General features: G+C 32.7%; 2 protein-coding genes across 2 annotated transcripts; one reads left to right on the top strand and one right to left on the bottom strand.

Annotated features, from left to right (window-relative positions):
- Positions 1 to 3,816: 3,816 nt before the first annotated feature.
- On the top strand, positions 3,817 to 9,174 carry LOC101212272 (cytokinin dehydrogenase 5). The gene is made up of 5 exons (XM_011651338.2): positions 3,817 to 4,783; positions 4,990 to 5,117; positions 5,214 to 5,501; positions 7,291 to 7,553; positions 8,336 to 9,174. Exons 1-5 carry the CDS (start codon positions 4,162 to 4,164, stop codon positions 8,670 to 8,672), a joined length of 1,638 nt encoding a protein of 545 aa, XP_011649640.1. The 5' UTR covers positions 3,817 to 4,161; the 3' UTR covers positions 8,673 to 9,174.
- On the bottom strand, positions 7,956 to 15,265 carry LOC101212996 (ribosomal RNA small subunit methyltransferase I). The gene is made up of 10 exons (XM_004152632.3): positions 15,002 to 15,265; positions 14,523 to 14,590; positions 14,139 to 14,235; positions 13,919 to 14,047; positions 13,472 to 13,580; positions 13,207 to 13,351; positions 12,359 to 12,401; positions 10,640 to 10,813; positions 8,511 to 10,165; positions 7,956 to 8,444 (listed from the first exon to the last, which is right to left on the bottom strand). The coding sequence occupies exons 1-9, from the start codon at positions 15,221 to 15,223 to the stop codon at positions 10,055 to 10,057; spliced, it is 1,098 nt and encodes a 365-aa protein (XP_004152680.1). The 5' UTR covers positions 15,224 to 15,265; the 3' UTR covers positions 7,956 to 8,444; positions 8,511 to 10,054.
- Positions 15,266 to 15,426: the final 161 nt, after the last annotated feature.

Genomic DNA, 15,426 nt, shown 5'->3' with positions numbered 1-15,426 from the left:
AATAACATACCCGTTTTCACTTTTTTTCTACAACTTTTCTAATCCTCGTTTTGGTAAAAGCTACAATTTTTACTCTTTCATTCGAAATTAATTTTCAACATGGTATCAATGAATCAATTAAAATTACCATATGTTTAACAAATAATGTTCCCACAATCAACTTCTTTTTCTTTTATATAAGATTGCTTACAAGTTGTTGGCTCATTGAAACTTTCTTTTTACCCAAATGTTACAAGTGAAAAGAACATAGAAGTAATGGAGAGATTAACTTATAAAATACACAATTTTGGTCTGCATTAAATTAGGCATTATTTACTCAAATTTCAAAATTTTAAATAAGTCAATAATGATTTTATTTATTTATTATTATTTAAAAGAAAAGTTGACTAGTTGATCACCTAGGTTAAAGAATAAAAGGTAAAACTTGGAACTTTTCTTTTATATTTTTGTCCAATAAAAATACAAACACCAACAATCAACCAATCCTCTCTCTCTTTTCCATCTCTTCAACCAAATCTTGGAGATCCTCCTTTTTTTTGTTCCAAGCAAATAATATATTTAATGCAATATGTGTTCTTAAAAATGAAAAGAAAAAAGAAAGGACAGATTCTCTTTGTGTGTGTGTAATGTAGATCTTGTTTGATGGGAAAAATAAGAGAGAAAAATCTGAGTTTGATTGGGAATTGCTGTCTGAAAAGACTGAAAAGAGACACCATTTCTATATATATATATCATAAATAAAATAACTTTTGATTTTTATAATGTGAATTGAAAAACTTGTATGCATTTTCCCATGTAAGGTTTGTCTCAAACACACACACACAAGTCCTTTTTTAATTGTTTGTGTAATGTAAAACCCAAACATAAAGTTTGGCATTCAAATGTGTTACATTTTCCTCAACCCTCAAATCATGGCATTTAGTATGTGGCCAATTCTTAATTTTCATATTCGTTCATAAAAATTGTAAATTTGATTCTTTAAACTTTTGGGTTTGTATAGTTTCGTCGTTCTATAATTTGTTAACATTTTAAAATATCTTATAATTCCTTTAATTTAAAATTAACTAAAAGTTAAATTTTATGTCCAAATACACTCCCAATTTTTAATTTGTATGTCTAGAATAAATATATACATTTTAAAATATGTTATTTTGATGAAAAAACGTTGGTAACAAATTTGTTCTATAAAACTAGTGTGTGTTAAAATTGAGATAATGATATATAGTATATGTTTATTTAATATAATTATTATAAGAACTTGTGAAGTAGTCCAAACCAATATTTGGTTCAAATTGAGATCAACCCATAACACTCATGAAAAGAAATATAAAAGATGATTATAAATTATGAGGTTAATTAACTTCAATTAAATATTAAACAACCTATAAATGCTTTGTTTAATTAAATTCGCGGATGAATAGACAAATGCATGCATCATTACATGATACTAAAATAAATAATTTAAATCGAAAAGCACATGCAATACATAAATTTGGGAGTTACGGTTAGCTAAAAAAAATCACAAGCTAAACAACAAAAAAAATTGATGTCATAGAGTTGAAAGAAAGAAAACAATGAATAGATACAATAATTTCACATATTTGCACCTACATACTTTTACTTCATTTGCACACGTAAATTTGTTCACACGGATATATACACAATTTTCATGCAATTACAAAAGTTAAACCCTAAACTTACATTAAACCTTTAAATATTCATGAGTATAATTAAAATCAACCGTATAACTTTATGACACGATGACTTCAAATACCGATTCACGTAAACATCTGTTCTTCAAGTAAACGAATAGAAAGAGAACACACATCATATACAGTGTCCTTGCAAACAACTGATTAAGAAAAAAAAAGGAAAAAAAGAAAAGTTTGTTTGAAAGTAAAGAAGAAGAAGCCAAAATAAAATAGGAAAGGAAGGTTGTATATATATAGCAATAATACAAAGGAAAGGAAAAGGTATATGATTATATGAATCACATGTGTGTACGTATTATTAATTAATATTCACCCACGAAGAGGAACGGCCAAAGGGTAAAAAAAAATGGACGAAGAAAGTAAATAATTCGAAAGGAAAGGATGACACGTAGGGAGAAAAGGAAAAGTACGTGGAGAGAAATTATTGGTGGTCCAACAAAGTTTGATAATTATACGATATAGAGAGAATTAAAACATAGCATTCATTTATTGGCCAATCATTTTCTTTCTGGACATTATAGGCCCCCTCCAATAAAGACCCCTACTTGTCATCAACCCTCATATTATTACCTAAAATTTCACATTTCTAACACATTACATTACATTACATTCTCTTTCTTTCTTTAACTTATTAATTAACTAAATAAATATAGCCTATATTATATAATAATATATACAAAGCCCCCTATATATTGCAATCTAAGGGTTAGATTCTGTGTTAGCATCCAAGTAGAATAGGGACCTAATGTAAGGATGGATGGAGCTTTATGACCCTTGTTGGTTAAGAATATTACGAAAATGGGGAGGTGAAATAGTAAGTAACGTATCGAAATGTGATTGGAAGTTGAAAGTGAATGGGGTGTAGTGCGTTCACAGGGGATAGGAACCCATGCTCGTGTCCCAACGGAGATCCTCCGTATCCAAAAGTGGGGCCCGGAGCAGCCCTCCTTTCATCTTCCTCTTTACACAGTTTCCTCAACCTCACACGTGTCTCCCTCATCCTTGCACGTGAAAACCAACGTGTCCATCGCTCCTTTCATCAAACTCTAACTTAATTAATTAAACTTTTACCTTATTTTTATAAATAATTTAGATGTTTAGTCTAATGTTTTCCTTTTATACTTTCTAATGAAAACATATGTTGTTTTTATTAAATTATTATTTTCATTTCAACGTTTTATGAAATAGTTAAATAAACTTATCGTGTTTTTTTTTTTTTTTAAAGAATTTACATTATAATTAACTATTGAAAGTTCAATCAATTGTAAAGAAATATAGATATAATTAATTAATTAACTACTTGAAGGCCTAAAGCTAGCTTTTTTTGTTTATTCCATGGAATCTCTATTTTGCAATAAATTTCTAACACCTAACTTTGTTTTGAATGTTTTTAATTGGTTGAACTATATATTGAAATTGTACTTCAAATAAAGAACTTGACAATTCAATTTTTTACATTAGATATTTTTTCTAAATAAATTTGTTGTAAAGATTAGAGATGATTTTTATAATATTAGAGTTTTAAATAGTAAAATTAATCTTTATATTAATGTGAAGTATGTTTATTTGATTTTTCTAAACAAAATGATAGCTTAAAACAAACGTAGATTTTAAAATTTAGATATGATCTAAAAAGTACATAATATAAATTTATTTTTACATTTTCACTCTGATCCAAATAGGTTGGAAAAATATTATTTTATGTATCTTATAAAGGAAAAACGTGTTTGGAGAGTGAAGAATTAGAGAAGATAATTTCATCTTATTTGTTAATGGAAAATTTCCTCCCTAAAATAAAACGAATTGGTCCACGTGTATGCACACATGATAGTCTACACCCTTCACAACCAAAATAATAACGATATAATTAAGGTCTTGATATTACTAAGGAGTTAGAAATATGGTGTAATAGTGAATTATTCACTGTTTGAGTATCAACTTTATAACTTTTAATTTTTAATCGTAAATTCCAAAAATCAAACAATTCTCAAAACAAAAGGATTCAATTTCTTGACACAAACACCATGAAAGTCACTTGTCAACCTTCTTCTCTGTTTATGAAAAGTTGAGATTTTGTTTACATGGGTTACTTATAGAGAGAAACAAAAGTGTTTTTTCTTAAAGGAAAAACAAAAATTAAAGTTGATCTTTTTATGTTAGTTTTCCCTTCTCCAAGAAAATAAAAACTACATAAAAAGCATAAAAGAAAAAAAAGGAAAGCAGAATCTGTTTAAAGTGCATGTTTTTGCGTACAAAAAATCTCAAGAGCTCCAATATATATATATATAATACTTAGTCTTACGTTACCCTTCAAAGAACACACACACACACTCCCATATCTCTGCTATTTTTCAACATTTCGTTTTTGTTTTTGTTTTTAATTCTCGTCTCTGTTCCCTTCCCATACAACACCGCCACCACCGTAAAATTTTTCATTTATAATTCAACAATGATCACCACTAAGCTTCTCTTGGCCTTTTCCATCTGCCGTTTGATAGCCACCGTCGGACTCAACATGGGTCCCGCGACAGAGCTTCCCCGTCTTGGTATCGACGGCCTTCTCACTGTCGACCCTTTGGATATCGAAACTGCTTCTATTGATTTTGGTCTTATGACCCGAGACCCGCCTCTAGCCGTTTTGCACCCTGCCTCTGCCGATGACGTAGCTAAATTGATCCGGACGGTGGCGAATGCGGCGGAGGAGGAGAATGGTGGGTTTACGGTGTCGGCGAGAGGGCATGGGCATTCGATAAACGGGCAGGCGCAGACGGGGAATGGGGTGGTGATTGAAATGAGTGGCGGCGGAAGACAGCACCGGCGCGTCGGCGGGAGAGGTGCTTCGCCGCCGCTACCGGTAGTGTCGGAGAAAGGGAGATTTGTTGATGTGTGGGGCGGAGAGCTGTGGATTGATGTACTGAAATGGACTTTGGAATATGGATTGGCGCCGAGATCGTGGACGGATTATTTGTATTTGTCAGTCGGCGGGACGCTGTCGAACGGCGGAATCAGCGGCCAAGCTTTTAACCACGGCCCTCAGATTAGCAATGTCCATGAACTTGACGTCGTCACAGGTCCGCTTTCTTTTCTTCTTACCAATATAATGCAAATACTGAAAATTAACCATAGGCCTCAGATTATTTGTATTTGTGTGTTTTCTGTCGCATTAAAGTTTAAACACTCTCTTTATGGTCGTTTTTGTTTAATTCGAAAATATAAAATCAATACTTTTATGTTTATCTTGGTTTGATCATTATTAATTTTTGTATGTAATGAACAGGTAATGGAGAGATAGTGAAATGTTCAAATGAAGAAAACGCAGATTTATTCCACGGAGTTCTTGGTGGGTTAGGACAATTTGGAATCATCACACGAGCAAGAATTGTTCTCGAACCAGCCCCTCAAAGGGTACAATAATTAAAATTAGAAAAATAATCAATACCTTTTCTTGTCCTTTCCATGCAAAATATATAAAACAAAATTAATTGAAAATGTTTATTTCAGGTTAGATGGATTAGAGTACTGTACTCAAATTTCGAAGCATTTACAAAGGATCAAGAATGGCTAATCTCACTGCATTCGAAAACAAACAGCAATGAAAAATTCGATTACGTGGAAGGATTTGTGATCGTTGATGAAGGTTTAATCAACAACTGGAGATCTTCCTTTTTCTCACCAGCTAATCCGGTCAAAATTTCTTCCTTTAATAAAAACAAATCTCATGGAGCTGTTTTATACTGCTTGGAGATCACCAAAAACTACCATGAATCCTCGTCTCACACTCTTGATCAGGTAACTAATATCATATATATACTTCAACTTTTATTATTTTGTATCATTATTATATACATCATCCTTCTGGTTTATTATAATGCATTCTTATCATTATTCAATCATTGCCATTTTAATTATATCCTCTCTTCTTTTACCCTAAACACACAATACAATACAAAACCTACCAAGAAAGTTTCAATTTATTTTTTGAAAATTTATTTTAGTTTTATTACTTCTCTTGGAACAATAAAGATAGTTTGAAGTGGATGTTTTTAAATTTTGTGTTAGATGGGGAATGGAGAAAGAAGAAGAAAAAGAAGAAGCAACTGTTCCTAATAATATAGGTTTTAATGAAGAAGATAGAATGTGATACTTAAGATTAAATAAGTAATTTAATACTGAATCCCATAATTTTTTTTTAAAGAAAGTTAGTCTAGAAATAGGTTTCTTATCCTATTTCGTATGAAATTTATTAGGATGATGGATGTTGAAAACCATATAGTTATTAAGAAGGTAGCAAGCTAAGGTTGTGTCATAAATGTTATGATTAATATAATACTGATAGACATAAAAAGAATAGAATGACACACACACACACACACTGAATTTATGAACATTCCAGGGACGATACGAAAAGAAATAATTTTGAAGGGATTTTGCAAGCTGTTATTTGGCTTTAGTATTGAAATTGAATATTAGGGTTTGTGAGGTTTTTTGTTCTCTATTTAAAGATGGATTTTAGTGTGGAAAGAGAGAGATATACATATAAAAATCCCAAATGATTCAGAGAGTTTTAAGGGGAAGTGGGCCAACATTGTTCTTTGTTGCATTATTCTTTTTGAGTTTTGTGTCTCTCTCTGCTGCATGGCTGGATTCTTCTTGTTTTCTTTATATATATATATATATATATATATATATACACACACATACACCCACCCAGTATATATATTATTATTCATTTTCATTTTCAACAGTTGAAAAAAAATTGAATGCAATTCATACTACACTAATCTCTGTAGGTACGTTTCAATTATGAACGAGAAAATATTGTATATAAAGTATCTTTTTGAAAATAAAAAATTAATCACGTGAGATTGGAGACTTGAGTGAATTACTCAAATTATAAATTTAGTGTGAATTCAAGAGCTTTTATTTGTATATATTTTGAAATATGCTAAAAATGGGGATTTGGAATCTTCTACTGCCATCTTTGTCTTTCCTTGTGTTTGTTGTTCTTCTTTGCCCTCTCAATCCTTTTTGGGTCAAACTCTATGGATATCATCTATCACCAAAAGGTCAAGTGGTCAATACTTTTTAATTTTATTTGTTTGTCTATTGTATAAAATTTGAAAACTTGATTGTAAATGACTCATTATTATTATAAACACAATAGGATAAGGGTAGTTTGAATATAATTAAAATGGTATGATAATTGATAAGAATAATACATAGAAGATCTTGTGTGAATCAATTATTGTTTTTAAAATCCTAAGACATAGAAAAGAACACAACTTTAAGGAATTTCTTTCCTTTTTTTTTTTTTTTATATTTAACATTAAACAATAAACTACCAAATTATTCTCTCTCTCTCTCTCTCTTTCTCTTTCTCTTTTTTCTTTTTTAATCTTAATATTAAGATTGATTGGAATCAAAAACTTATCCTCTCTGACAAAAAGTAGCACCTGTTTTGCAACAAAAGCTGTTCACCCATTTTTATTTGTTACACATTTCAAAATTCGAACTTCCAAAGTAATATATTATTTCCCTTTTTATTTGCAATTGACTTGAAACGACAACGTTTAATCAGGAAGTGGAGGCGTTGATGAAGGAATTGAATTACATACCCGAGTCGGTTTTCACAACGGACCTAGGTTACGTGGACTTTCTGGACCGGGTTCACAAGGCCGAGTTAAAGCTCCGGTCCAAGGGGTTATGGGATGTCCCACATCCATGGCTAAACCTCTTCGTCCCAAAGTCGAGAATCGCCGATTTTGACCGAGGAGTTTTCAAGGGCATTTTGGGAAATAATACCAGTGGCCCCATCCTCATCTACCCTATGAACAAACACAAGTGAGTTTTCTTCTCCTTCTTCTACTATTTATTTTTTGATAAAATAAAACAGATACCAATCACTTTCTGCATGCAACATGCAAAATTATTATTATTATTATTATTATTATTATTATTATTATTATTATTATTATTATTATAGGTAGGGGAGGAGGGAGCTTTTTGTAATATAATCCACCTCTCTCAAAATGTCCATAACACAGTTGCCAAAATTTGATAGCTTTCAAATAGTCCCTACAAGTTTTTCTTTTTCTCTTCTTCATTGGTAAAGGTATAAAAAGTGGGCCATTGAAAAGATATTATGCTTCATGTTTGGATATTGACCTGAAAGAGAAATTATATAGTAAACACCATCGTAATGTGGCTAACAACTTTCTCTTCACTGTTGGACTAGGAGAGGAATACCTTGAATTTATGTCCATGTAATTCATATATATCATAAAAGTCACTCGTATAATTAAAATCATGAAATGGGTACCGGAATTGTCAAAAGGAAATGGGCGAATTGGTTTTCAAAAAATTCCACATAAGACATGAGATGGAGGAGCCTAGCCAGCTTGGATTGATAAATACTTTAATCGGACGGTGGTGATTGTCCAAGGGAGAAGATTCTGGTGTCAGAAGATCTTCTCCATTGGTCCCTACCAATGGGGAAGTTGACGTATTCAGTTTGCAATGTTGTAATGAACAATTTGGCTGCTACTACACATCTAACGACCCCTAAACTTGGGGTCCCATTCATTCCAATTTTTTTGACAGTTGTTACCCTTTTTCCTCTGTAGATGGGACCCGAGGACCTCCGCCGTGACTCCGGAGGATGATGTGTTCTACCTAGTGGCATTGCTACGGTCGGCATTGGACAATGGGGAGCCAACGCAGTCATTGGAGTATCTGAGCCATCAGAATCATCAGATCTTGGAATTCTGTTATGAAAATGGGATTGAAGTGAAACAGTACCTGCCTCATTATACAAAGGAGGAAGAATGGGCAGACCATTTTGGGGATAAGTGGCCGGAGTTTCAAGCGAGGAAGCTGAAGTTTGATCCCCACCATATTCTAGCCACTGGACAGAGGATATTCCCAGCCTTCAAGCCGGTAAACATGGCGGTATCCCGCTGATTGACGACACCTGAGTGATATAAGAGAAAGCAACAAAAATGGCAGCAGTATGCACATATACTGTAATGAATTAGGAAAGGAATATTTTGTTGTATATAATGAAGTAGAAAAGAGCAGAGAATCAACATGTTCTTGAAAAGAGGGCTCTTTTTTTTTCTTTTTCTTTTACAGTGCAACACAGCTCAGAATTGTTTTGCCGAGGACCAGAAAAGGACGGTGGATTTCCAGCAACATTGAGATGGGGTCCTCCATGATCAAATGATTCAAAATGCTGCACAAATAATGTACCAGCTGAAGCTGATTTTCGACCGTCCAATTGCTTTGCCTCTGGCTTTTGATCATCATCCGTTTGATGATGGGTTCAGTTCTAACTTCTAAGTCTACCTTTCATAATCTACAAAATTTCACTGTTTTATCCCTTTATTACATTTTTATTGATGCAAGTTAAAAAGTAACGCATTCCCTCACCTGCTTATGTAATAAACAAGCCTCTTGTTTCAAATTCTCTTCAATCAATAACTTGTGCAAGGATCATTTTTCAATTCAACTAGAAAGCAAAGCCAGAGATGGAGATTTAAAATCTCTCCTACATACATATTTGATGATGTAAAATCTTACATATTTACATATTTGTTTTTTATTACTTATCCTGAGTAGTCAGTCTGGAAAACTCCTAAAAATCGAACTTAAAATGCAAACTACCAGCCATTCAATATGGAGTACAAAGAGAGTTAATTGTAGCAAAATGGTACATTCAAAATCTCAAACGAGATTGTAGAAAATCATATATGAAACCTGACATTTTAGTTTGGTTAATGTGTCCACGTCCATCACATGTTGACACTCCAACACTTTGACATTTATTGAACATGCATGACATTTGTTAGTAGAATGGATGTATGTTAAAAACTAGTTATACAGAGTTAAGTAACACATGTATTGAACACTTAATAAAGAAACAAAAATGGTAACATGGGACAAAAATAGTAAATTTAAGAGCAAAATATATCAAACTCATTTTCATAAAGCTTGAATTTCCTTATATTATAAAATGTTTTGAAAAATATATATTTTGTTAAATGTGTCCTAGCTGTGTCCATCCCTAATTTTTTTTCCAAAAAAAGTTGACGTGTCACAGGTATCTATGCTTCTTATATAGCTCCCATCCTAGCACAAATCATACATCATTTTCCCAGACCCCAATAATATCTAATGAAAAGATTTAGACAAAAGAAACAGCTGTTAAAAAGTATATGGAAAGGCAACTTGTTCTTCATAAGATAACCCGAAAAGTTGATACAAAGTAGTCATTTGCAAAAAAAAAGAGATGAATATAAGCAAGTAACAACTTACTCCTCTGGCAAGTACGTTACAGACGGTCATTATTTACAAGAATCGTTCTCCACTCCAAGTTGATTCCCGAATCTTCGCAATGCAATTGAATAGACAGTTTTCCTACTGGTTGATGTTTTGCTAGCAACCAATTTGACAGCCTTCATGAAAGTAAGGTTTTGTCAGATTTCAAGGACTATTTTTATGGTTGAAGGCTTGTTATCATCTCTAAAATTCTAAAGATCTATTCTATTTTCTTTCCTGAACTTTCAAATTTACTATTTAATTTTTGAATTTTAACAAAATAATCATTTTGTTCGCTACTACCTAATATCTGCCCCTCAATACCGACCCTCAACCAATTTATATACCTTCAATAAACCCCACCACTATGAAATGATACAAAACGCATCTAGATCCACTTTGAAGTCATGTCATCCATGTATTGATTGTCAAATATCAGTCAGGGCTAAATAGTTATTATTCAAATGTTTGGAGACTAAACTAGAAGAAACCTGAAACTTCAGACCAAGACACTACTCTTTGTCCAGTAATGAGAGAATGATACCAAGCCTATGAAAATGCATTCTATTCATAAAATTGTCTTTATCCTATAGTCCAATTCAAGCCATTACCATTGAAAGCCTATGCCCAGTGGAGATCAATTCTTCCAACTCCTTTTCCAACTGTGATTCTGATGGAGTTTCAACTTCAGGACATAGCTTTCCTTCAATCAGCAGTGTAATTTCACCCTTGGTTTGGTTCAGCGAAAAGAATTCTTTAGCTTCAGCCAGGGTACCCCGCCAAAACTGTTGCAATCAGCACACTTATTACTAAATGACACGTCAAGTCAACATTGTGAAATCTATCATTGGAAACCCTTGAAGTTGCATTGCTATAAATTACAGTATTCAAACATGAATTAACACTATTATGCCCTCACTTTTGTAGGCTATGCACGATATCAAAGAGGGAGCTCTTGTGTGTGTCAAATGCTTTGAAACAGTTTGCTTGAGGTCTTTTAGATTGTTGAATGTTTCTCTTAGTGCTCCCTCTCCAAAAGCTTAAATGGATTTTCTTTCAAGATATTAATTATAGTTGAGAGAGCATTATAGTTCATTTATACGGAGTTCTTTTCTATATTTTTGTTTACTTTATGATCCATTGTTGTTACTTTTTCTTCTTTTTTTACTCTTGTTGCTGTCATTTTCATGCTCATTCTCTTAATGCAAGTATGATATCCTTTCGTAAAAAAAAAAAAAAAAAAACAACAATAATAATAACAAAATCAAAAATCAAAAATCAAAAAATCAAAAATCAAAGCCTCCACAAGAAAATGAGTGACAATTATATTTCACAAGAATGATAGAAAATGAAAATTCGAAGTATTTTTTCTTGCTTTCAGGATGACTAAAATGTTTCTGAATAATAGTTGCAACCAATCACATTTGTGTTGAGCAGCCTGATCCATAATATCTAGTTAGTAGTTACTGCATCTATCTGTTTAGCAGCCATTTCAGTCCTACCTTGTTACTGAAGGAGCATGAATATGGATATACACAATGAAACATTATTTTTTACAAATCTAAAACAAATGCGATTAGGACATGTTTAATAAAATATGAATTTTTACAAATATATATAATTTTTATACCAAACGGAAATAGCAATAAGTTTATGGATATATATGCTTAGAAAATGAGTTTCAATGTTTGAGGCTCCAATTACAATAATTGGTGTTTCCAACTATTATAACCTACAATTTACTACAATATTATTATTTCAAAGCCCTCTTTGTTATAGACTATTTTCTACTTATCCTCTCTGGTTCTATTTCCCCCTTTGTTACAATGTTTACTATTTCTTACTCAGACTAAAATAGTTTACACTCCAAACATGGACTATTATAACCCACAAATTACACGATCTATAACAATCAACTAACCGCTCCAAACACTCCCTTAGGATCTAATACACCTCTTTTAATTGTGCTGAAAAGTGTATGATATGTATCCAACAAGTGTTGGAGTGTCCAACTTAAAATGGACAAGTTGCCGAAATCCTGCATGCTTCTAGTTCTTATGTTACTGTACTGAGGTAACTTTTTATTTACTCATGCTATTATTTTGATGCTAAAACTCATAAACGCATAATTGGATGTGCAACAAGAAGGAACTTGACAAAGAACAGAAGAAATCGTAGAATGGCATCATACAAGGTAATTAGCAGAATAACAGTGTACGGACAAAAATTTGGTTGGATGCAAGATTGTGCTCGCCACTCTCTAGTAAGCCTAAATATTGGGAGCCCTACCAACTAAGGATAGCAAAAAACAGTGTGAGGAAGAAAGTTACCTCCTCATGTATCTTGGTCATTTCACGAGCTATAACACATCGCCTGCAAAACAGTATTGGAAACAAAAATATTCACCAAGTTGGGCACAAGCCGGCTAACAAAAGATGAGTCTGCTACTCCACTAAAGCAATTTGGATCACAATAAGAGTTTCAATTATTAGCATGTTTGGTAGAAATTTTGAAATTGTTACAATCATTTTTGAACTTTCTTTCATCATTCAAAATCAATTTAGTGTTTGATTTTACATTTTTAAACATGATTTCATATATGATATGTAGTATAACCATTTATGTTTGATATGTAGTATAATCATTTATGTTTGATATGTAGTATAATCATAGGTTTATCAATATTGGCAGGATATGATTTTGACCTGATAAAGTGACTTTTAACAATTTTAGAATCATTTCCAAATAGCCACACATGTAACAAGAAGCACATTAACAATAAAATACAACCAATACCCACAGTCACTGAAAGAAACACACCAGCTTCTAAGTTATACAATGTACTACAAATTACAAATCCTTGTAAAGCATACCAGGATAATGCATGGCAAGCTTAACTGCAGAATTAGTGAGCTTATTTATCATCTCCAAACACTAGAACAAGCCAAATACATCACAATCTTTTCCTAACACAACTTGAACATAAATGAAATAAAATGATCTAACTAAGATGATCATGGTGAATGAAGCATCTTCATACAATCAATTCCCTCAAAGGTTCCAAATCTGTCATTGGTTAATGCATTATATAGAATGAAGCAGATAGTGGAAGTGGGACTATATCGATAAATTACTGTGAGAGAAACATTAGCACAGTAGCTGGACATCTACGAAGTACCTTGATTCACCAAATAATTGTGAAGTTTCCTCGAGAAACTGCTTGAGTTTGTGTGGAGGAACATAAAATATTTGAGTTGCCTCCTCATTTGCTGAAACCATCAGCCTCTCTCTTCTAGACGCAGCATGCTTAGGAAGAAATCCAACTGCACATTATGCATAATCACAAATTGTAGTGAGCCTAAAAGTAGCCATGGGCAAAAAAAACTCAAATAAAGATACCCTCACAGTCAAAGCACAACTATAAGTACCAGTACAAAATTTACCAAATGTAAATTCATCAGTTGACAAGCCAGAGGCAGAAATTGCAGCAACAACAGCAGAGGGCCCGGGAACAGGAACAACTGGTATATTTTCATTGACACATAACCTAACCTGTATTCACGAGGTACAATTACATTAATCCCACCGTTTCATAATTCCAAACTTTATCACATCCCAATTAGTTGAAGGCATATCTTTGCAAAAAAAAAAAAAAGAAGAAAAAATAAAAGAAAGAAAAAGTAAAAAAAAAGAAATAGAATAGTTAAGGGCCTTCAACCAAGAAGTCAAAGGTTCAAATGCTATGGAGTCCTAAATTTTTATGAAATGCTAATGGTCAATCTACAAAAGCACATCGAAAATGAACCCAATAAAGGTAGATTATAAAAATGATAGATGCTTAATAGAACCATAATGAAATAATTAAATTTAAAATTGTAGAGCATGCTCACCAACTCAGTACCAGGGTCACTAATCCCTGGTGTCCCTGCATCACTAATTAGGGCAACAATCTCACCCTGTTTTAATCTCTTCAACACTGTTTGCTCTCTTTGAGACTCGTTGAATTTGTGAAAACTCAGCTGAAAGTGAAACCTAAAAGTCTTCATCGTAACAAATGAAGAAGGAAAAGAAAACTAAAATGCTAGCAAATAAATGCCACAACAAACTCACAAGAGGGGTTTTAATGCTGAAATGCTGAAGCAACTTTCCTGAGTGTCTTGTATCCTCTGAAAGAATGACGTGTGCTGATTTTAAGACACGTAGAGCACTGTATAATAGAATTTTATGGTGATAAATAGGCAGATTTATTCAAAATAACTGAACAACACCATCAATAATGAATCAATAGAAAGGAGAAGATCCTGAAACTTAAGAACTTAACATCACACTCCATGAATGACTCTTCTTATTTCTTATTTCCAAATTATGATTTTACATATATACACATTGAAAAAAAAGAGAGCAAATTGCCAGTGGTGAGTGTCAAGCTTTCGGTGTATATTTATGCTGAAAAGAAAAGATAATAACAACCGTGCTCTTTATGAACTATCATACCGTAGGGTGATATCTTCAAGATTGCCAATTGGCGTGCCAACCAGATACAACCCAGGTTTCAAGGATCCCTGCAATCACGAAGAACGAAAAACAAGAATGCCCATCAAAGTTAAAAAAAACAAAGCATCCTAAACCATGAAAAATGAATGGAATTCAGTACCAAGTTTCATTTTAGACTAACAAATTTGTTAAAACTAAAATTATGATCCAGTAGAAAACAAGACAACTGTTCAAAAATATATAAAAGGATTATATACACGATTCTCTTCAAGCGTTAGGGGTTCAGTCTTGTGCTCTATGTAACCATGTATGTCGTTTTCTCAGCTAATCACTTACTGGGTTCGTGCTGACTTTCAAGCCCCACAAAAGAAATAGTTAAAAAATAATGCATATAAAATAGCCTAAGCTCTGGGTTCTATCCAATTTAACAATACTCTCACAGAAACAGCTGTAAGGATGGAATTAATTGGTAATCTTACGCGCTTCGAGGATTCTTCCGCATGAATTGGTTCTACAGCTTCATAGGTTAACTGGGAAGCAGAACAAAGAGAAACTAAAAGAGTTTTGGGGCAAAAAGCGAGCAAGGAATGAAATTCAAGCGCCGTCCCGTAGTTGATAGAGTAACTGTGAGGAGGTCGACGACGCCATGGGAGAGCTTGCGGGAGATAAACTGCCACTGAAGGAATTCGTCGCGCCAACATTAGCTTCCCACTGCCGCCTCCCAAATTGAAAATGAAAAAGGAAGAAATGAAATAAACTTATATATTATTTTAATATCTAATTTTACATTTATAAATAAAACTTTTATATCATCAACAATTTTTATTTTAAATGATTAAATATTATACATTTTTAAGATTTTAATTTAAAAGAAAAGTTATTTTATGTTTTTTGAGTAATCAAA

This window comes from Cucumis sativus, chromosome 2 (assembly GCF_000004075.3).
Source record: "Cucumis sativus cultivar 9930 chromosome 2, Cucumber_9930_V3, whole genome shotgun sequence".
NCBI classification, from domain to species: Eukaryota; Viridiplantae; Streptophyta; class Magnoliopsida; order Cucurbitales; family Cucurbitaceae; genus Cucumis; species Cucumis sativus.
This window is presented reverse-complemented; position numbering and strand designations above follow the sequence as displayed.